General features: G+C 29.8%; 2 protein-coding genes across 2 annotated transcripts; both read right to left on the bottom strand.

Annotated features, from left to right (window-relative positions):
- Positions 1 to 16,084: 16,084 nt before the first annotated feature.
- On the bottom strand, positions 16,085 to 16,830 carry LOC122600489 (17.9 kDa class II heat shock protein-like). Its single transcript, XM_043773211.1, has one exon. The coding sequence runs from the start codon at positions 16,753 to 16,755 to the stop codon at positions 16,282 to 16,284; it is 474 nt and encodes a 157-aa protein (XP_043629146.1). The 5' UTR covers positions 16,756 to 16,830; the 3' UTR covers positions 16,085 to 16,281.
- Positions 16,831 to 22,536: 5,706 nt separating this feature from the next.
- Positions 22,537 to 24,102, bottom strand: LOC122601149. Its single transcript, XM_043773917.1, has 2 exons — positions 23,765 to 24,102; positions 22,537 to 22,933 (listed from the first exon to the last, which is right to left on the bottom strand). The coding sequence occupies exons 1-2, from the start codon at positions 24,100 to 24,102 to the stop codon at positions 22,537 to 22,539; spliced, it is 735 nt and encodes a 244-aa protein (XP_043629852.1).
- Between the last annotated feature and the right edge of the window lie 228 nt (positions 24,103 to 24,330).

Here is a 24,330-nt window from a genome sequence, read left to right as displayed (position 1 = left end):
TGATGGTGGTATTTATAGTGGGTGAAGAAGAAAGTTCGTGGATTTTCTAGAAAAAGCAGATCAGGGAATTTGGAAAAGAAGGAACTTCTAGTTGCTTCTGCTAAGTTCTCGATCTTCAGGGGTATATACGAAAAGTTATTATAGAAAGAACAGATGTGGCCGGCCCGTTTAAATAAGTCGGATGGAAACAAATTGATAATGTATTTTTTCATCATCTTTTTGCGTATGTTTTTTTCTTTTTCTTTTTTTATTAATTTGTGTTTTCAATCAATTTGCAAAAAATGGTACATATATAGTATTTTTATTAGATTTCATATTTATATGTGAAAATTTGTTGAAATTTTTCATTAAAAAACTTTTTAGTTTTACCATTTAACATTAAATGTTACTATATATGTATTGGGTATATAGATTTTTTTTTTATGGGCAAAAACATTTTATATATATTAATTATAAAATAACGGACTAGCAATGTGCTAGGTATTAAAGTTATAATGACAAATACACATTCCAGATAGCCAGCAATTTACTCTACCTAGAACCTCTCGAAAGTTTAACCGCAAAGAATGCAAAAAGATTGAAAAAACTTATGTCAATTACGATAACCCGAGACATAAGAAAATCCCTAATCGATGAAGGCCAAACCACATGTTTTCACTTCGTAATATTTTTGACGCATTCCCATACATGTTTTGGGGACACGATGCAACAAAAGAACCATAAGTACAAAAATACCACGAGCACCTATCCATTGGGACTTGCCGACCAATTTTCACAAGTAATGGATGATTTCCTATCTCGACTACTGATCGACAAGAAGGAGCCATCAACAATGGAATTGAAAGCAGTAAGACTGCTAACATTGACATCATTAGATCACCTTGTTCCTCTCCTTTCACAATTGCCAACATCAGTGTGGAGTCAGAAGTTCCAGTCTGAGGTTGTCTAATAGTTTTTTTTTATATACTAATAAGCATAATAATTATACTATAAAGTTAAATTGTACCAGTCTGGGTTTGCCAGTTACCTTTAAACTAAATAAATACAGAAAAATAGTATTAGAATTATAGAGTTTTATAGATATTGTGGGGTTGTCATGGTCACTTGTGACCACCACATAACTCCGCCACTGGCCACTACTAAAATACTGCTTGAACTCTATGACGCATCTTCACCGGGGTTTATCTTCACCGGGGTTTATCTATATTATCACACCAATTCAACAAATCTTCAAGAGGGAGGTTCGGGATATCACAATTGAACCAGGAAGAGATTAGTTGCCTTACTTCAGCATTAAGTTTACACTTGTCAAAGGTATGATCAGTGAGTTCGACTTCGACTCCATCGTTGCAAAGTTGACAGTTAAACGAAGAGATATCGATACCTCTAGCAAAAAGATTTATACTCGTCGGAAGGCGATCTCTTCTAAGTCCCCACATGAAATAAATGAAAAATACACAGATTTTTTAAACCGTTAACCCTAAATTAATTCATAAATTTGTTGTCTAAAGTGTTAGTATATTTCGTTTTTATATGTTTGTAGCTTGTTATTAAACTTATTATTATGGAATTATGGTTGTACGAAATATACTAAAACATTAGGTACAATTTGTACCTAATGTGTTGTAACGTCCATAAAAAGTAAACTCTGTTACATACATCCGATACAACAAGTAATTAACCTTAAGTCTCAGATCATTTGAATCAATACTATCGACTTTAACCAAATATCAATAGATAAATTAATTTATGGGATAACTTATGTCAACTTTATGGTTTTAGGTTCAAATTTTATTGTAAGCAAAATGGCTTTAAATCAAATTTGAACATAATATGTTAAAGAAACTAGGTTAAGCCAGGATGTTGTCCGCGTTAAACTGATAACATTAATAAAAATATATAGACAGTTACAATATTATCCATAGTTGTTATAAGAATATCAGATTACGACTAATACAAATAATAATATTATGGGAAGTGATATTAATACTACTCACTTTGATACATTTACCACAACTATGCATTACTGGTTTGTACAGTCAGCTATAAAACTTGTACGTTGTGGTACATACATCAAAAATAGTGGTACGAATATCATTTCCATAATATTATGATTTATGAATATATAACATATATGTCAAATATGTTAAACTATGGCCCCATTTACTTTTTTCTTTAATAAACTTAATAGTTACGAAATTAATAATTAAGTCAAATTTCTTGGTATTTTTTTTACTTAACATATAAAAATAACCGTCAATTACATATTTTTTACTTAATACATACAAACATTACTTATACATTCAGTCACTTAATACACTCATCACTTAATTACTAAAAGAAGAAACGGACCTTATGATTAACTAAATGTGCATTACTGGTTTGTACAGTCAGCTATAAAACTTGTACGTTGTGGAACATACATCAAAAATCGTGGTACGAATATCAATTCCATATTATGATTTATGAATATATAATATATTTGTCAAATATGTTAAACTATGGTCCTGTTTACTTTTTACTTAATAAACTTAATAGTTACGAACTTAAAAATTAAGTCAAGTTTCACTTTTTTAACTTAATAAACAAAAATAATTGTCAATTACATATTTTTTACTTAATACATACATACATTACTTTTACATTCAGTCACTTAATACAATCAGCACTTAATAACTAAAAAAAGAAATGGACCTTATGATTAACTAAATGTAATATTAAGTTATAGCAATTTTATTTGTTAGAGTAATAATAATAATAATAATAATAATAATATAATAATAATAATAATAATAATAGTAAACTATACTTTTCGTTCCTGAAGTTGGCACGACTTTCACTTTTGATCCCTAAAGTGAAAAAATTACAATTTTGACCTTAAACGTGGCCAATTTTTTCAATAATCGTCTCTTGGTCATACGGTGTTAAAAATTGGCCGTTAACGAGCGCTCGTGCCAAACACGTGAGGGCACTAATGTCTTTTCATCTTCACAAAATCCTAATATACTGAGTTAATTACACTTTTCGTCCCTGACGTTGTCATAACTTTCCGTTCCAATCCTTTCATAGTCTTCTTCCACATCTAACCATATAAACCCAAATACAATCTATTATATATTCTCGATCGAACTCACCTATAAAGCATCACTCAAATTGAAACACATATAACTTTTGATTGCTATATAATACACACACCCATATATATATATATATATATACACATATATATATATTGGGTTGAATCTCAACAAATCAAATATCGAGGCAAGTCTCGAAAGAAAATCAAGAAAACGATATTTTCTATTCACAAGTATACAAGGCGGCGGTGGTGATGACTGCTAATATGGTTAGGGTGGTGGCCGGCAGATGACACAGAGGGATAAGGGTGGTGGTCGTCGGTTTTAAGGTGGCAGCGACTACTAGTATAGATCCCGTCGCCCACACTAGTATAGATCCCGCCGCCAGTAGATCCAACTATTCAGGTTTGATGTGGGTTTTCTGAAATGATATTTTTTTTTTATGGATTTCTTCGATCCCTAATCTTATATATCCGATCCCTTTGTTTTAATATATATATATATATATGAAAAGGTTATTCTAAGAACCTTTTAAAAGGCAAGAACTTTAGAAATCTTAAAATTAAATCCTAGCCATTTAATAGTTGTGATCAACGGTTTTAATATAATGTGGCATAATTGTAAATAACTAAAACCCAAAAACGGCCGGAACATATGATCAGGGGTATTTGTGGCATTTAACTTTTCGGAATATAGTTAGATTTTTTTTAATAAAAAAGAACATTCAACGAAACAAAATCATATCCCATTTTTCTCTCACATGCACTACTTGTCAAATCCCAAAAACCGATTGATCAACCCCAAAAAAATTCAGAAAATACCCTAAAAAAATCAAATAAAAACTACTAAATATTCAGTTGTGATCAGCAAATAAAAGGAGTTGATGAGCGTTGTTCAGTAATTATAAATAGGGTGATTACAAAAAAGTTTTTTTATTAGTAATTTCAAAAGCGGGTTCGATTAATCGGAAAACGCGGCTAGGGGTTGGTAGCATTTGTAAGCAGGACAATGGACTCTGGTAAATGTGTAATATTATTTCCTGCTTTAAGATGTGTTTTTGGGTCCATTTTTTTTATTTACTGTTAAAAAATTGTATAAAAGTTGTTATGATACTGTTATTTTGTTCGGATGGTGAACACATATGAGTACTTGTAATGTTCATTATGTGATTTCTATTGTTTGCAAGATGTGTTTTTGGGTCCATTAAATGTAATTATTTAATAAGAAAATTTGTTAGTTTAACAACTAATTTTAATTGCAAATATAGTTGTTTTTCCAGGAAGCAATCACTTGTGATAACTTGTTAATTTTTTTTTCATATTCTGATATCATATAAATGATCTTTAAGTGAGAAGAAGTAACAGGGACAAAACAACTGTAATCGGTGATGACTACATATGCATCTTACAAATGACTTCGCAGACGAGGATGATGATGCTCGAGTAACAAGGAATGACCGACAAACACGCCGAGGTATAACTTTAAAAGTATTACGGTTTTAATATATGGCAATTACTATTTTGTACATAATGGGATACACATGATTACATGTGTGAACAATGATTAGATGTGATCAAAGTGATTACTTGTGATTGTATAGGGTAAAATACATGGGCAAGAACATTTTTTTTTTACATGATAATCACATGGGTTTATATTACTTGTGACCAAAGTAATTACTTATGCTTGTATAGGGTAATATACATAGGCAAGAACATTTTTTGTACATGATGATTACATGTATGAACAATGATTAGACGTGATCAAAGTGATTACTTGTGATTGTATAGGGTAAAATACATGGGCAAAAACATGTTTTTAACATGATGATCACATGTGTCTATATTAAGGGTGATAAATGATCACATATGTGAACATGTATTAAGTGTGATCAAGTTGATCACATGTGCTTGTAAAGGGTAATATGGCGGGAATAGTTTTTTCAAAATAATGATTACATGTGAATATAGGAAATTTGGTACATGATTACATATTTGGCACTGATTAAGATGGTTTTATGTGATCGGGGTAACAGTTGTGTGCAAGTACTATTTTTTTAAATAACTGGATGTAAAACTAGTAAAAGTTTGATACACGATTATTAGTGATCAAGTTGATTACATATGCTTACAATTGGAAAGTCTAAAGATCATGTGTGCATGTTTAATGATTACTTGTGCTTTTTAATATGCGTTTGCAGTTGTGGATTATGTAGATAGCAAGCAATTAACCAAGATAAGCAAAACAAGTGATCCTGCAAGTGTTAGTGGTAAAAAAAACCATAAGATGGAAAACGAAGGTTCTAGCAAAGCACCAAACAAGATCAAAATTGAGGTTATTGCAAAGAAGGTCGGGAAAAACAAAAGAAAGGAATAAGAAGGAAGTTCAGGTTCAGACTCCAATGCGGAACAAATTGGAAAGCAAATATTTCCCGGTCTTAGAATCAGGACTTCACCTAAGTCTTTATCGATTGCGATGCAGTACCTAAGTTTTATTTTGCAATGCTTAGTACTATGTTTGGGTTATGGGATTAGACATTCATGTTTAAACTTATGGACACCATGTTTTTGGACCGGTTAAAGATTTATGCTTGCCTTTGTTTCCTGTTTTCGAAAATGGGAATTTCTGTTGTCAACCATGTGCTGGTGTAGTATATGTGTCACTAATACAGGTAACTGACAAGATTTTTTTGTTGCTGAGGACGTTTGTTCAATTAAGTTATGAGTATTTCTATGCATTTCAGGAATGAGTAAGATTGATGTGCATGTGTATGCTTCTAATACGTAACTTATTCCCTAAGTACATGTGTGCACTTAGGTTATGATCACAGCTATGGATTTCTTGTATGCCTAAGCATGAGGCGCATAGGTATGCATATGTTGAGCATATATAATCCGGTGTAGCATATGTATACAACTCAGATGTGTATATATGTGATCATAAGTGATCAGTGAGGTTATGAGCATATGTCTTAAAATACTGGTGTGGAAATCGTATGGTGAGCATATATATGATGGTAAGTATTTAATAGTTTTATTGACTCGCATAGATATACTTTTGACTTATAATCATATGACAGTGTATGTGGATGGATATGATGAGTTTATGCATGCAAACTATATATGAATACAGATTTTGTTTGTGCACAAGTATGCAGTTAAGTTGTTCCTATGTGTAAGCCAACCATATTTGGTAAAAGGATATGAAATAAGAATATGTAAACACACATTGACCACAAAATAATGTTTCTGAACTAATGTACCAAACGAATACGACAATGTAAATAATGGTTAAAACTTAAATGAATTACCAGTATGTAAACAAAAACCGGGAAGAAAAATAGTCTTAAAATTATATGTAAGTAATTGACAATGTAAATAATGATTAAAAACAAAAACAAAAAAACGAAAATGTAAAAAATGCCAAAACTGTTTACTCACTTCTATCAGGTTGGTGTTCAATCATGGAAGAATCCTTATTTGCCTTCGCAATTTTTTGCCTGTTTTGCATCTTTTTCAGCAAGTCGCTTTGCAAGTTTGTCTGGACATTTGTGTTGTTCGTGCTCGTCTTGAACTTTAAGACGCCATTTTCATTATCACACGACACGTCTTTTTTTGCAACACTGAAATCATATACAAAATACATGTCCAAACACACATACAGAAAATCACATATACACGATCTATCGAATACTTATTGTGTTGATATATGAAGTAAAAAGTATCCTAGAAATACAATAACATTCATGCTGATAAATTCATTAAAGATTGTAACAATGCAACTTCAGTCAAATATAAAATACATACGCATCTAACTAATACTCTCTGTGTTGATATATGATGTACAAAAAAATCCTTAAATGACTATCACATCCATGAGGATAAATTCATTAAACCGTTGTAACAATGTGTTCGGGACAAATTTGATGATTATGAATTGAATACTTTTTTTTAATTTACTTAGAGTAAAAACTTAATACAATCATTACCAATATCAAATAATCGAATTGTAAAATAGGATCATGATCAGCGTTGGGGAAAATATAACTTCCAGAATCCAAAATAATTGAATTGTAAGTTTTATCAATGTTAGATTTATTTGTTAAACACAAATCCACTGTATTATGTGAGAAATATAAACACAAGAATGATGAAATAGGAACGAGGCTTGTTTGAGAGGGGATTATGGGCTTATTATCTATCAATACGAAACTGCAGGGGAAACTTATGGGTTTATGAAATTTAATTAATTTTCAAATAAATTAATGGGTAATTAGCAAATGACTACACTAGCCTTAACTATGTTGATGGAAAAAGGGTTCCTAAGGGTTACTGCCTTTTTTTAGGTTCCTAAGGGTTACTGCCTATATATATATATATATATATATTTATACGTGGGTGTTGATGATTATGTATAATTTTGCTAATTTCTGCTGTTTCATTTATGCTTCTATTTCTTCATCTTTTAAATCAGGATGTATGGTGCATATGGTTGTGTCTGTGAATAGATTGTAGATTGTGTATGTATGTATGTATCTATCAAAGGTGTTTGTGTGTGTGGACCACAAAGCAGCATCAAGGTCGTACTGTATATATGTTTATATGTATGTATATTATATAAGTAAATGTTTTTTTAAAGGAGAAATGATATTACTATCCTCACGTGTTTGGCACGAACGCTCGTTAACGGCCAATTTTTAACACCGTATGGTCAAGAGACGATTATTGAAAAAATTGGCCAAGTTTAAGGTCAAAATTGTAATTTTTTCACTTTAGGGATCAAAAGTGAAAAACATGCCAACTTCAGGGACGAAAAGTGTAATTTACTCTAATAATAATAATAATAATAATAATAATAATAATAATAATAATAATTGTTATTATTATTATGAATAAATATTAGATGGATGTCCATATATGGTAACTAAATATTTGTATTGTATTTAGAGATTTGTTTTTTGGAGAAGACTCTTCTTTGTATCTATATAAACATATGTATTAGTGATGTTAATAAGAGATTTCTCTATTGTCTCTACTTCTCTTGTCTTCTTTATTGTTCTGTTTCTTTCGTTTTACAACACGTTATCAGCACGAGTCTCTAACTCTAAAATTAAAATTTTGGCCGAACAAACTTCTGAGGTACTATCTTTTACATCGAGTCAACTTTTTGATCTTCTTGTTGGTCGTTGCTCCAATACTAAAATTTGAGGTACAAAAGTTTTCAATACCATAGGATTGAAAGTTTAATTGTTAATTTTTGAAATCATCATATCATAGTTAATATATATCCATAGTTTATTAACATCTTTGATAGCATAATTATGGTTGCTCGTTTTTCAACAAAGTTTTGTTATTTATATTTTATTTTTTTATTTACATATATATATTTTTTTTGTGAATGACCAGACGGGTTATTAAAAATTTTGAGGCAATTGTGTATACTCTATTTATTTTATAGTCACAAATAAAATAAAAAACTTTCACAATGGTAACATATCTTCATCCGGTTCACACTTGATTGGTTAATTAATCAGGTGCTTTAAATCCTTGGAATTTTCTTTATTCTGTACTTCAACCGATTTGAGTTTGCTATGAATAATTGATTTTGAGATCATTTTTTTTTTCCGGCATACTTTAATTGTTATATTCTTTATTTAATATATAGTCAAAGTGATATATTTAAAATAATTTTGTTATCATTTAATCAGCCGTCATGTATTAATAAATATAGTTACTCATCCATGTTTAAAATTTAAGATTTATGTTGGTGGATATCCATTATTATTATTATTATTATTATTATTATTATTATTATTATTATTATTATAGCTTTCAATTTTAATAACTAAGATTAAGATGTTCTTGATGATTTTCTTGGTGAGATTTATAGTTAAAGAAAAAAAAATTATATATACCAAATATATATGGGCATACATATCTTCAAGATAGGGAGCAGTTTGATTTGATTTTAGGTAGTTTAGAAAGCAATTGAGACAAAGTGTGGAGTTGCTGTCACTTAACGACATGATCAAGTTTTGTTTTTGGCAAGTTTTCGGTAACTAAACTCTTGAGGTAAATCTATGACCAATAAACTTTGAGGTATGATCTACATCTTCTATATATTTAATTATTCCATGATTCGATATAAGCTTTTGATTTTAAACTAGATTGAGGTAAACTATTTTGTTTTTTTTATCTGAATTTTTTTATTTATACTGATATATGCACGATTTTATTATGTCTTAATTTATAATATAAAACTTAAGTGCAATGAATCATTATTGTTGTGTTACATGGATTGAAATATATGAATATAGACTACTAGATTAATTATAACTTTTATTATAACAAAGTTTTGTAAAGATGAGTATGACTAAATTTGATGTTAATGTCAGAGTTGCATGGAAGATTTATATTATTATTGTTCTTGGACGAACATAATATATCCAAGTATATTTTCTAAGTTAATTATCAATCAATTATATTTGATGGAATAAAAGTGTGATCACGAAACTAAAAATCTACATATATTATACGTGAACTTATATTGATTATGTTTACAATGCAAATTAAGTTTAGTATATTTTGTGACCATTAATTGTTCATATTCTAGGTTTAGTATATATATGTAGCCCATATATTGTTAATTAGTTTCTATTTTTATCTGAGATTGATGTATAATGGTATAAAATTTATACATGATAAGTCTAAATGGTTGAAAAGGTTAGCGTAAGTTAAATATGTCAAATTTTTGACGACGTGAGTTGCTATTATAGACCAATATGTTCAATTAGAAAGATTAAGTAGCGTATGTATGTATATAAAATATATTGTTGAATACATTTATTATAGTTTATTTATCTTTGGTTGTATTCCGTATGTGAGAATCTTATGTTTTGGAATTTAAGTATTATGTGAAGCCACTAATTGTCTGTTAAATCGAACGACATTAACATGACCTTAAATCTTCAAGATATGCATGCGTCTTGTAATAATTTTCTTAAAAAGTTTCTGATACATAGGCACGCTAATGCTTTAGTTGTGATTTATATGAGTTCAGTTTCAATTGATAATCAATAAGATAAATTATATTTTTGCATACTAATGGACTTGATGTTAAGTATTGTATTCAAATTTAAGAGTACAAGTTATACGTTGAAAATGGATATCTGTATTATGGCTAGCTGAGTTTTAAGCTAACCTAAACGGTACTGGATATGTTTTAATATAATCCTCGTAAATTGATACATCGAATGATAGCTATAAAAGGGAGAGGTTTTAAGAATATTGCTTATAAATTTGCTAAAGTTTATATAGAGAAAATATGTGTGCACTTGATAGAATTAAATTACTATCTATGGATTATGACCACGAATCAAATTAAGTAAAGATACTCGTATAATTTAATTACGAGTATTGATATGTATAGATTTACCAAGATAGATTATACGCTATTGTTTGAAATGTTTTCTCCATGTTAAGTATGTGTAGTATGCTGGACTATGTGCTACTTGAATCGGATACACAGTTTATGGCTAAAGGCAACATAATGTTATAGTTGAATATACTTAATGATCTAAAAGTTCTAGAAGAGTTCATATAAATTTGTCATGAGAAACAAAATTATAAAAGTATTCAGTGCATTTGAAGCAGATGAGGTTATAAACTAATAGTTTATGAATCATGATTAATTGGCATGACTGGTTGGACCATCCCGGGCCAATGATGATGCGAAATATGTAAAAGAACAACAAGGTTCTTCAATTGATTATTTGGATTGTACCTTATTGCTCTATAAGAAAGTATATGCCAAGTAAGATAAGGATTGTATCCTTTTGAATTGTTGGAACATATGCAAAGGAGATGTAAGTAGGCCTATACATCGTCCATGTTGACCATTTAGTGTTTTAAAATCGATGCATCGTCTAAATGGGTCATCAAAGTCGCAACATGATGTTTGCGTAATTAATTGCTCATCTTGTAAAATTGAGAGCATGTTCCATATTGTATTGGCAATAATGATTAAATTGATAATGATTATTTAGAGCAAAATGAATGTGATATGGGGCCATGTTATGTAACATGCAATAATATGAACTCGCATCATGCCAATAGTGTTCCTCCCCATTGAAATTGGTTTATGGTCAGAAACCACATTTCTCATAAGAGTTTTGAATGTGCAATATATGATTAAGTTGCTCCACTACAATGCACAAAGATGAGACTTTAATGAATGTTGGAAATGATGTTGGGAAAATAGACGTGCCTTAGAAATGTTTAGGCTCATGCTTTGATTCAGTACGAAACGGTCTGATTACACTAGACATTAGTATGTCTATTTTGGGTATGAGTTGAAACATGAAAGAGGTGTACGTATTCAATAAAGCCATCATTGTAATATTTGTTTATGGCTTAAGTTTTTCGTTGACATAATTTAGTTTTCCCAACAATAGGGGGAGATGTTCCCAACATTAGGGAAAGTGGAAAGCAGCTAATGAAATAAGAATGAATTATCAAAGATCCTCACACCAATGAATATAAGCTTAAAATTTGTGGGATAATTCATTCATAATATTTAGTAATTTCCAGCAATGTTAACTGACCAAAAAGCTGCTTATGCTCCGATTGATAATGAGTGATAGAAAAGTCGATTCCAAAATAAAGCCTCGAAATAAAAGGAGCATAAAATTTAGATGGTTAAAGTCGAGGACAAAGTCCCCAAAAGAGATTGATGATGAGAAACTAGACATGGAGGTTTTTGATAAACCCCGGGTACCCGGAAATAATGAGATCTCAATGAGTGTATCATGTCTAGAGAATAGTGGAATCGAAGTATAAATAAAAACGACGTCGAGATTAATTGAATATGATAGCGCTAAGAGTATGTATAATGGTGAGGATCTTGAAAGCATGCATGCACATAAATTGATATGTTTGAATGATTGGCCAAGATGAAAAGACACTAGTAGTTTGGGACATAGAGTCCAAGCACTTGAAAGTGCAGAAATTATATGGTGGAAGCAACTAAATTAAAAGTCTAGCAAAAATAAGAAAGTATTGATTCACATCTAGAATATAAAATTAGAGCTCATTTGATATTGAGATTCCATGAGGGATATAAAATGCATGAAGCATGTCTCGTGATTAAAAATGATTGAAACGCGTGTGGAAAATTCTCGAGAATATTGTTTGTCGATGAAATTATTATGGTTGAAATTTATAAAGAAAAAGGGATTTGGATATGATATAAATTTCATGCAATTTTGATGGAACTCTGATGGAGTGTCCAATGGTGATTGAATGAATGAATGGGAGATGAAAGACAAGGTTTGTCTTGATTTATGAATTTTAATATCTTAAGAATGAATCAATGTGCATCATGACAAATACGAGAAAAATAATAAATATACTTGATATTGATAATGAATGACGCTCACATGATGCTTAAAATGCCCCTTTTATGACTTTTTAGATAATGATCACATTATTGGTTTAGAAGTGTCATTGAAACACTAATTATTCTCGCAGTTCAAACATGGATCATACATCATTTACATTGAGTTTATTGGCAAGGTGTAACTTGTGAAGTACGAGGATGTACTTAAATGAGATGCATGATGTATTACTAATCCTCAAACATGGTATGTGAATATATGTGAAGAGAATAATATTTGAGGATTTCATTTGTACGAGAAGCAATTAAATTTATATTGTTAAGATACTTCATATGTCAAGCATTGAAAACATTTGGTAATAATGATAATTTTTAAGCGATGTGATCATGAGGGGGAGAAGATACGCGTTGCACTCTTTTTCCCTTGAGCAAGGCTTTGTCCCACTGGGTTTTCCTGTCAAGGTTTTTAATGAGGCAACATCCCCAAGCGTATCAAAAGAATTATGTACTCTTTTCCCTTCACTAGAATTTTGTTCCATTGGGTTTTATCTAGTAAGGTTTTAACGGGGCATAATGTCTTTAGTCGATAGACATCCAAGGGGGAGTATTATGAATAAATATTAGATGGATGTCCATATATGGTAACTAGATATTTGTATTGTATTTAGAGATTTGTTTCTTAGAGAAGACTCTTCCTTTGTATCTATATAAACATATGTATTGATGATGTTAATAAGAGATTTCTCCATTGTCTCTACTTCTCTTATTTTCTTTATTGTTCTGTTTCTTTCGTTTTACAACAATACTAATAATATAAATGAATAAAAAAAACACAAATAGAATATATATATATATATTCAAAAATTTAATGAATTTAAAAATTATAGTTTTATTCTGCCAGTATAAATGAATAAATAAAATTAGTAACAAATTTAAATATATTACTAATTTTTAATTCAAAACAAATCTAATCTTATGGTCATAATTTTTTTCCGATGGTTATGTATAATCATTTTACTATTGGAACTTCAAAATACATATGACCATGTTGTTACCTAAATTTTAGATGACAATTCAAATTGTGATTTTATGGTAGCTAATTTTTAAGATTTTTTAAGTTAAAAGAGAAAATCTCTCTATCTCTCTATCTAACTAAGAGATGATATGTTTTTGCTTAGTTGGTATTTATAAGAACATGACATGTAAGATTTTTTATGAGTTGTCATTTTTTCATTAATTTTCTAATTTTAAGGTGTCATATGTATATCCATGTCATTTAAATTATTCCTAATCATTAATCTTAATCATCATTATAATTATTAAAAATAACTTCTTCCGTTATTTGTTATCACGTGAAGTCGGCTGCATCATATCATAAACCTTCAAAATTAATATATAATAAGTTGCACAAATATTGAATCAGTAAATTAGTATATAATAAGTCGGTTGCAAACCTATATCATTTTGAATCAAATTAATGCTATCATATAAGTTCTCTTAAATCTGTCCTAAAGATATATTAAATTTTAGTAATGATTTAAATTTAATTCTTTATATATAACTAAAAAAATTATGTATTTTTAGGTGTCATCTTTGCATATGATTTATAAATATTTATGTTTCATTAGTCATATTTTAACATATTTGATATATATCATATAATCATAAATTATAATTTTATTATTTGCATCAGTTGTAATCTAACTAATTATTTATATTATCATAAATCATGAATAAAAATGTATTTATTTGTTACCTTTAAGTTACGTTTTTAGTCAACCCTGTACAACGTGCGGGTTTAATCTAGTTATTAATAAAATAACACATAAAAAAAAGCTTACTTGTCAAAAGAAAAAGACTGCTACATTAATCCTAAAATATCCTCTCTTAGTTATATAGAGAAATATGTCGGCCTGCATAAACAAGGAATGTTATGTAGATTGTCAACTTTAAAAGTGTATCCACCTTTAAAAAAAAATACTTATCTGGCCATAAACTCCTTATAACCTAACAATTTTAGTAAACATAAAAGTAACTAATCAAAATATGACAGATATCATTAATTGAACTCCACGATATTATACCAGATTTAACTTCATTATTTGTTCGTATAGATATATATCTAGTTTTTTACAATCTTTCTATATATGTATTTTTTTATAGACAAATTGATAGATTAACCGGTTAATATTTCTTAATAATTCCAATTCTATTGCATACATTCCATTTTGTTCATACAATTCTCGTTTATTTTAATTTTAGTTCTAGCTTTATCAAATATAGATACAATTAAGTTTTTCATTTTTTGTTGTGATACAGCAAGAGGTATAAAATGAATTCAAAAGTTATAAATTTCTAAAACTAACAAAAAATTTTAAAATGAAATTCAATATTAGAATTCATTTTAAATACTTTAAACGTTTTTTTTTTAATCAAGAAATACCTTAGTTGTAATTATATCTTTTGAATAACAAATTTTTGATGTATTGTAGATGTGTAGGAAAGAAAAAAACTCAGTTAGAAAAAAGGTAGATATACAAGAAAGAAAAAACCTCGGTTAGAAAATGTTGATGTACAATAAAGAAAGAAAAAACCCTCAGAAAAAAAAAATTACAATGAAACCAACAAAAATGGATAAAAACTTTGTAAAAAAGATATATATTATTTTGGTTAGAAGATGACAAATAAATGCTAGGGTCAAGTGGTCAACAGAAACACTTGAGATAATTGAATTGGCTAATGGTATTTCTTCACTAAATTTTATTTTTTTCTAACGTTTCTCTACTAATAATCGTGTAAAAGTCTTCATCATTTTGAATTTTTTTTTATATAAATACCTATAATTTAGGAGAGAGGTAACATGACGTCATGACTAATTATGTTAGAAAAATCTTAATCCTTGGATTAAATCTAAATGTCAAAATTTAAACATGATATTTGAATTTTAACCCTTAGATTTAATCCAGGGTTGGGATCAAGTTAAAAATAACATGAAAGGATGCTCTCTCATAATTTAGAGATAACTTCTTAAATTTAACGATTATAGTAATTATTTTTCTTAAAATTGCTTGACCTTAAAATGCAAATTCACTAGACCATATAATCCAAAATAATTAAAGTTTCAGAGATTATATTAGGTGGTGCGCCGCACTTCACCTCAATATTTCCTTTTTATGCTCTCAGGACAAATGCGCCGCACCAACTGTAAACCAAAATTTCATTGGAGTCTCGACAAAAAAAGTGCGCCGCATCTATCATTTTGGTTTGTTCACTTGTTGCACTTGGACCTTCTGGTAGCAAAATGACCCTTTTGGTTAATTCTAAAACTCCTACTTTTATATTTATATTTCTACTACCTCAGGCCTCAGCTATCGATTAAGTATTTCATTACACAACATTGTAGAAGTTCGATAGGACTGCTTGACATCACAATAAAACATGACTATGGGAATTTCGATGTGTGGACCCTGAAGAGGCTTTTAAACAGACCTATGAACCGTGAGGAGGAAGTAGTTTTGTGGTCTTTGATAGGGCTAAATCGATGGCGCATTTCACAGATGCATATAAAATAAACATACGACTTTTACCAATATAAAAAATTACGGAGTACTACATTTTAATCGAACAGCAAACCAACATTGATATTAGATAGATTTCATTACATCAAAAGTATCAGCAAAACAGAGCCAACCCAACGAAATAACCCACATCACTCAAAATACCACTTTCACTACAAAAGATCCATCCAACTTATTCTTCATTAATTAAAACATCACAGAGACTAAACATTCCAATTTTCGACACAATCAGTCTAAGCAACCTGAACCTGAATAGTCTTGGGCTTCTTGGGCTCAGGGGGAGGCAGCTTCTCAACAGTAACAGTAAGAACCCCGTCTTGAGAAACCGCAGATATCTTATCCATATTCGCATTCTCTGGCAACGAAAACTTCCTCATAAATTTTCCAATCCTCCTCTCCATCCGTACATACTTCACCCCTTCTTTTTCTTCATTCTCTCTTTTCCTTTCTCCACTTATCACCAACACATTCTCATCTTCGACCTGCACATTTATATCTCCAGATTTCAAACCGGGCATGTCGATTATGAACACGTATGAATTCGGGTATTCCTTCACATCAGCTGGTGTTGCCGCCATTGCTCTTGCGTCTCGAACATAAGCCCGACCGGGTTCACCGACATTGCTGTTGCTGTCTGATGATGATTTGTTGGTTTCTTCCAGGATGTGGTGGAGGTTTTGTAACAATGGAATGAAATGGAGGTCCATTTTAATATTTCTCGATTGTTTAGACTAACTTTTTTTGGTAAGCGATTTTGGAGTATAATATATTTGAGATTTTTGTAGAATTATGCGATGGGGAGATGCAGATTTAAATTGTGTATTTATAGGAAGGGTATGAAGCATGGACAAGTTTCTGGAAATAGCAGGGGAGTACCACCGGCACTTCTAGTAGGTTCTACTTGGGCCTCGAAGAAACTTTGGAGAGTTCTCCAACTTAATTAACAAGCTCCAAAAAATTTAATTAATCTTTTCTTTTTTGACTATTTTTATTAACTTTAAAGCTTTTTAATTTGACATGAAAATTTGAAATTCTTTTTATTAACAGCAACATAAAAAAATCTTTTTAAACATCAAAATTTTGATTTTTTTTTTTTTTACAAATTATCTACATTTTGGAACAAGCTTAACTATAGTTGTTCTTTTTTAGGTTTTTTAAATTTTAGCATCAAATTTTTATTTTTTCTATTTTTGCCACCAAATTTACAATTGTTACTTTTTGTGTTTCTCACTTTTATCACAAACTTTTATTTCTAATCATTTTTGCCACCAAATTTACTGAAGTGTAGCTTTTTAAGCATAGAGTACAAGTTCCAAAATCTTCCACACAGCTATGCTATCACATCTATAATATAACTAAAAGGGGGGATTAGAGGTACACTTGGCACCTTTAATCCCTTTTCTTTAGCCTAATACTCTATCCTAATTAATCCTTTATTCCATATTTTTTTAAGGGATTAGTTCTCTCGAATGTAAGAAACTTTGAACGAATGTCTATAGTAGGAAATAACTAAATCTGTGTGTATTGTATGTAAACAACTTTGAAATAATGTTTATTGTATGGAAGAATTTCGTTTCAACCAATTACAATCTGACAAGTGGCATCTGTATATGGTTGCCACGTATGTTTTCTTACATACAATAAACATTTTTTCAAGTTGCTTACATACAATACACATAACTTTAGTTTTTTCCTACTATAGACATTCGGTCAAAGATAGTTATATTTCTGGAAACTATTCCCTTTTTTAAATTATCAAATTTTAGATAGCCGATATGGTAGGTATTAGGCTCATTTCCATCTTTTTTTTTATTTATTTATTATTTAGCATTTGATATTGTGGTAGACAAAATGTTACGTTTAATAATAACATGTGTTCAATAAAAAAAAAAGCTAAATTAGTGAATGTTTCACTACTGGACAAGGGTGTAGTGTCAAAGTTTTGGCACTTTGGCAAATTTGGCAAAAAAAATAGGCCAATACAATAATGCCACTTGTCATAGGAAAAAACTTGTAAAAAGTGTGGTGTAGTTGAGTTTTTTTTACTTTTGTTTTTGCCAATTTGCCACCAAAAACATCCACTTTCACTAGAAAACAAAAAAAAAAGTCACCAAAGATGCTCCCAATGTTTATTAGCATCGGCCAAAACTACCCGATATAACTTGCCAAAAGTAGCCAATGCACGTGCTACAGGATTGCCAATGAGCTAATGGTAGCCGATGCTTTTTGCCAACTATACCATTGCCCCTTACTGCTTAAGTTTTTTTTGAATGAAAGGGTGTCATGTTGGTGAATGTTTATATTTCACGTGCCCTCTTCCTTATATCTATAATATAACTAAAAGAGAAGGTTGAGGGTACACTTGACACCCCTAATCCTCCTTCTTTAGCCTAATACTCCCTCCTTATTAATCATCTACATTTTAATACTTATTTAATAAAAAATGAACGACCTTTAAAAAAAGAATCTTGTAAAAAAATCTTTATTATTATTATCTATATATATACCACCTAGAAAAAATCGTCACATATTCTCGACCCTAAGAAAAAACCTACGGCAAAAAAAAAAGCTACGATCGGTCTACACTTTTTGTTTCTCTTTTTATTTAACTAAAGCTGAAAAAAAAATGGGTAAACTGGAATCAATATTTATATAGAGTTAATTTTCATATGTTTATTCTTTAGCTTTCGTATTAATTAATTTGTGATAATGGGTATACACTTTTTGTTTCTCTTTTTATTTAACTAAAATTGGAAAAAAAAGAAGCTAAAATCAATATTTATATGGAGTTAATTTTCATATATTTCTTTTTTAGCTTTTATATTCAGTAAATTGTGATATTGGTCATACACTTTTTGTTTCACAATTATTATAAGATTTATTGTATATCTTGAGACTCCTCGTCCAATGGACGGACCTGAGTATTAGTTACTTATATAGTTTACACATTACTTTATTTGAATTTTTACACCAACCTTGTATAAACTTTAATCACTATTTTTTTTTTTGAATTTTTTTTTCTGTCTAGCATTATTTTAATTATGTGATCTTTCATTTTGTTTCCTATTTACAAAAATGGATTATTTAAATTGGATATTATCATTTTTTTTAAGTTTATTATATTGTTAAAAGATCAATGTCAACTTAGTTTTATAAAATTTATAATTTTTTTGAAAACATGTTATAAATTTTACATCGTACGAAACACAATTAATATAATGTCTTCCAAAACAATATCCAGGTAACATATATTGTTACCTCAAAACCAAGGTTGTACAAATCCCTAAACAATAAAATTTAAACAAACCATTTTAAAAAAATACATACTAAGTCCAAAAACATACTAATTAATCTCAAAATGACATATTTGATAGTTTTTTTAGTGATATTCAATGTATTTCAAAATTAACAATATAGCATATATGATTTTTAAAGATTTATTTGGATATATGTTATTTTGTGACTAAAGAATGACATATTGATATATTAGTCAGAATATCATGGTCACCACTTGTATATTGCTCTCTTTACCAACCTAGACAATTCTATTTGACATGTGTACAATTAGTACTACCAAGCATCTGAGTTTCCCACTGTGGACCCGGGTTGGATATCTTCAACCACCCACAATTGTTAAGAACCTTATAAAATATCCCAAATATTGGATCAAGAAATGTCATCTTGGGGTACCCCCACAAACCATGACCTCGACTTATGTCGCGTTCCCATTTGCGATGCGTAATGGCAGTAATATAGCGGACTCGGTGCTCGGGTAATTCCAGGGTTCACCCGAGGGGATCGGTGGGAAAGTTCTTACTTGGTTTTTTGCATAATCAAAGATTTTGTCCCTATTGTTTTCAAAGACAAAGAGATTATTGTCTGGGTACAAAAACACAAACGGTTATAAATTGTTTTCGGTGGGATTACTTGTTTCTCTTATGAATTGGAAAATTGACGGCCCCTTAGTTTCTGAGGTCTTAGGAAGAAACTCAAGAATTACGTTGTGACACCGATTATGATTTCCTGTCCATCTGGCAACTTCAGGTTGGTGGCGTACCATCTCTTCTCGGCCAAACCATTGGGAGCTTATATTGGATAATCAAAAGAAGTATTGAAACAATTAAACAAACAAATTTGTATTATGTAATCAATCGGTGTTTACAACAAGTTTGTTGTTCAAATTTGAATACAAATAACTAAAAGTGCACATCTCCAATTTTTTTTTTTAAAACAATAACGGATAAATGGCTAACACCCCCCATGCGGATGCGCTCACGCCGGTTCATCTCCTGGCAATGCCCTAAAAGGTTTGCTCCTCATGTGTTAGATGAGTATAACATTGCTAAGGCCCCCTCACCACATTTGCATGTGACAGGATTCGAACCTGAAACCACCCAGAAGAAAATCACTTTGTGGAAAAACCCCTAACTACTGGGCTAACACCCCAATAAAACACATCTCCAATTAACATGATATAAATAGATCACACTTAAAGTACTATTTTCAGATCAAAAGTTATTGAACATTCAACTGTTTGCAATTTATATTAATTTATATTAGTAACTTATGCATTAAATATCTATATTGATTTGAAAAAAATATTTTTATAAAATAAATAGAATAAAAGTTATTTTTTCCTTCTCATTCGCTCTTTTCACTCACACACTTATGTGTGTACTTGATCTCTCCTCTTTTCCTTTTATTTATAATCACCAGAAACCCGATGATTTCATTTGCACAATCAAATTTACCAAACAAGTTATTTTTATTGTTCTTACTTGTTAATCCTTTTGCAAAAGAAAAGGAAAACAAGTTGTTAATATCATTTTTTGAAATATAAATTTTTGGTTTCCATTTTAATATGATATTGAAAAGCTTCATTATTAATTTTCATCTCAATTTTTGGATCTTGTTATTTTGTCTTTATATTTTTCTACAACTAAATATTATGCCAATTTATTTTTCTTTCTTTAAACTATTCAATTACGTCAAAGTGTGAATTTAAAAGTAAATTTTAATTGTATACAAAAAATTAAACTAAAGTTAAAAAACCCAAAAGTTAAGTGATAATAATAAGAAACTCTAAAAGTATACAAGCTACCAAAAGTTAGACTAAAGTTAAAAAAACTCAAAAATTTAGTGGTAAAAATAAGAAACTCTAAAAGTATACAATCTTTAAGGAAAAAAAAAAGAAAATTGAAAAGGACGAAAAAGTTGACATCAACGTGACAAAAATAATAAAAAACTAAGGCACGGAATCCCGTACCTTTAGTTTTCATATATATATATATAGTAATAGGCATAAACCTTTATCAATTGGGCATTGTTTGATAGTAATGCTAGGTGTTTTGTAACATTTTAAGTGCTGCTGATTGAGATTTTGGAGGAATTAGAGGCAGATTATTGACTGATTGTATTTCATAAATTATCGTGTCTTAGATGTTTTTATTTGTGTCTTCAACCAGCTAAAATTCGAGTATTCTTTTATATTTGAAATTCTATACATGTATGTCTGAAGGTATAAATGTTATTATAATTCTTTCACCTGAATTGTATATGTTAGATTTGAAGTTGTTCAAATATTTATTAGGCCAACATTAATTCATAAAGTCATAGGCTCTACACGATGGTTTTAATATAAGTAAATAAATTGATGTTTATATCACGTTTTATCTAGTACCAACCCAATGGTCAAAAAAAAGTCTTATACCAACCCAAACAAGCTATAAGTGAAACATTTCATAGGCTTTATATCTAAACCCTGTTTAGGTTTAAGATACTTTTTAAGTCCCTACAACTTAATTAGGAACTATAACCATAACTTTAATGGGTTTAATGCTATAGCAGTAGTATCACGTGTAGACGTGTAGTTGATGTACTAACATATACGTATGTGACGGATGGTGGTGGTATTAATTGTTAGTGGAATAGTGGTGATACCGTGATAATGACAATTGATGGCAGAGCCGGTCCTGAAGATTCGGATGCTCAGGACTAGATGATAGATTTTATGCCCATGTAAAAAATTAGTAATACAACAAAGTTTTTTTTAAGGGTTTGGAACCTAGTCAAGCTAGGCGGCTCATCCCCACGCCGATATTATTAATATACTAAAAGTTACAAATTTACAAGACGCGTGAATTGAAATTACAACAAACGAATCACCTAAAATGATGTCTACGTGCATTTTTTGATGCAAAATCTTCAATTATTTTATCATAATCTACATTAACTAAAATTCTACTTTCAATACTTAAGATTGCTAACCCATTTAACCGCTCTTGACTCATGGTACTTCGTAAGTAAGACTTTAATAACTTCAATTTTGAAAAACTACGTTCCGCGGATGCTACCGTGACTGGTATGGTTAACAAAATTTTGTATGCAAGTAACACATTTGGAAACATATCCATCTTCTTTGCAAACTCAATGATTCTAATAGATGTCCACGGTCTTTCCCCCTTATATGCTACACTCGGCAACATAACCTACAATATTTGTAACTCCGTAAACAAGTCATTTCCATCAATATCAGAATCTTTATCGTGTGTCAAAGCAAATTCAAGATTCAAACAACTTGTTTTTAATAGCTCATCATCTAAATAATATAACTTTGATGCATTAAACATGAAACCAAAAATAGATTCAAAATGTTTCATTTGTTCAAATCTAGTAGTTATTTGTGAAAGAGCCATATCAACTAAAACAAGAAAGTAATTGGTTCTAAAATTTTCTTTAGCAGATTGTTGTTCTCTTTCGGTATTTGGAATCTCATCAAATTGTTTTTTCCTATACGAAACACGTTTAACAATAAATTCAGGTTCAATATCAATGACTTCAGCAATTTTTTTAGCTTCAATAATAGCTCTATCAAGTCCAGTGTTCCTATAAATATTAAAAAAATTAACCAATCCATCCAAACTTTTAATCGCAACATCAAGAAGCATATCTTTCGATTGTAAACTCTTACTAACTAAATTTATTTTAAGTAAAATATCATGCCAAATAACCAAACTTAGAATAAACTCAAAACTTGAAAATTCACCATTTATCAATGAATCAGTATCTCTACACACTTTTGGATCATCACTTATTTCATTTAAATGTATTAAAGCTTTTCTTATTTGAGGAATTTGAGTTATTATAGCTTTAACACTTTCTGCACGACTTTCCCATCGAGTAGTAGATAATTATTTCAAAGTCAAATCATCAACATAATCAAGTAATACACTCCATCGTTTGGTAGAATTAGAAAACACCGTATATATCGTTTGACAAGTTCCGAAAAATGTTTTTGCTTTATGACAAGAATTTGCCATATCACACAGTACTAAATTTAAACAATGACAACCACATGGCATATAAAAAGCTCTAGGATTTATATCAAGTAATCTTTTTTGTACACCTTGATGTTTTCCTTTCATATTAGATCCATTATCATATCCTTGTTCTCTTACATATTTAATATCTAAATTAAGAGATTTTAATACTTCTTGTAGCACATTAAAAAGACCTAAACCCGATGTATCTTCTACAACTAAAAACTCTAAAAAATACTCTTCTACTTTCATAGGTACGCTGGACATATCAACACATCTTCTAATTAAAGTCATTTGTTCCTTGTGACTTATATCAGGGGTGCAATCAAGAATTACTGAAAAATACTTTGCCTCTTTGATTTTTTTAATTATTTCATTTTTTACTTCGAATGCTAACATTTCAATCAATTCATTTTGAATTTTATGGCTAAGATAATGATACTGGATTTCTTTGTTTTCTATTATACGAAAATGTTCTTTCATTACTGGATCAAACTTAGCAATCATTTGAAGTATTCCTAAAAAGTTTCCATTAGATTTTTCATTAAGCTTTTCATTTGTACCACGAAATGGCAAATTATATGTTGCTAGACATTCAGCAAGAGCAACTATTCTTACTAATACTTCTTTCCAAATTTCGGTATCCCTTTTAATAACTTCTTGTAACTCTTTATCAATTGTTTGATTTGTACTTAACCTTAACCGTAGCTCAGACCAAGTTCTTAAATTAATCATATGTTCAGAACTATTTTCATGCTTTTTTAAAGTATCACTAAGATGTTTCTAATCATTTATTCCTTCACTCCCTAGTTGACTTCTAGTTGTGGCAGTCTTAAATAACTTACAGCAAAAACAAAATACTTTATCGACCTCTTTTGAGTAAGCCAACCATTTTCTATCACTTGTATCACCATTTCGTAGATTACGTACCTAATGCAAACAAGAGAAGCGTCTACCTACTTT

The sequence above is a fragment of the Erigeron canadensis genome, chromosome 5 (assembly GCF_010389155.1).
Source record: "Erigeron canadensis isolate Cc75 chromosome 5, C_canadensis_v1, whole genome shotgun sequence".
NCBI classification, from domain to species: Eukaryota; Viridiplantae; Streptophyta; class Magnoliopsida; order Asterales; family Asteraceae; genus Erigeron; species Erigeron canadensis.
The sequence above is the reverse complement of the archived record's forward strand: the minus strand, read 5'-3'. Positions and strand labels throughout refer to the sequence as shown.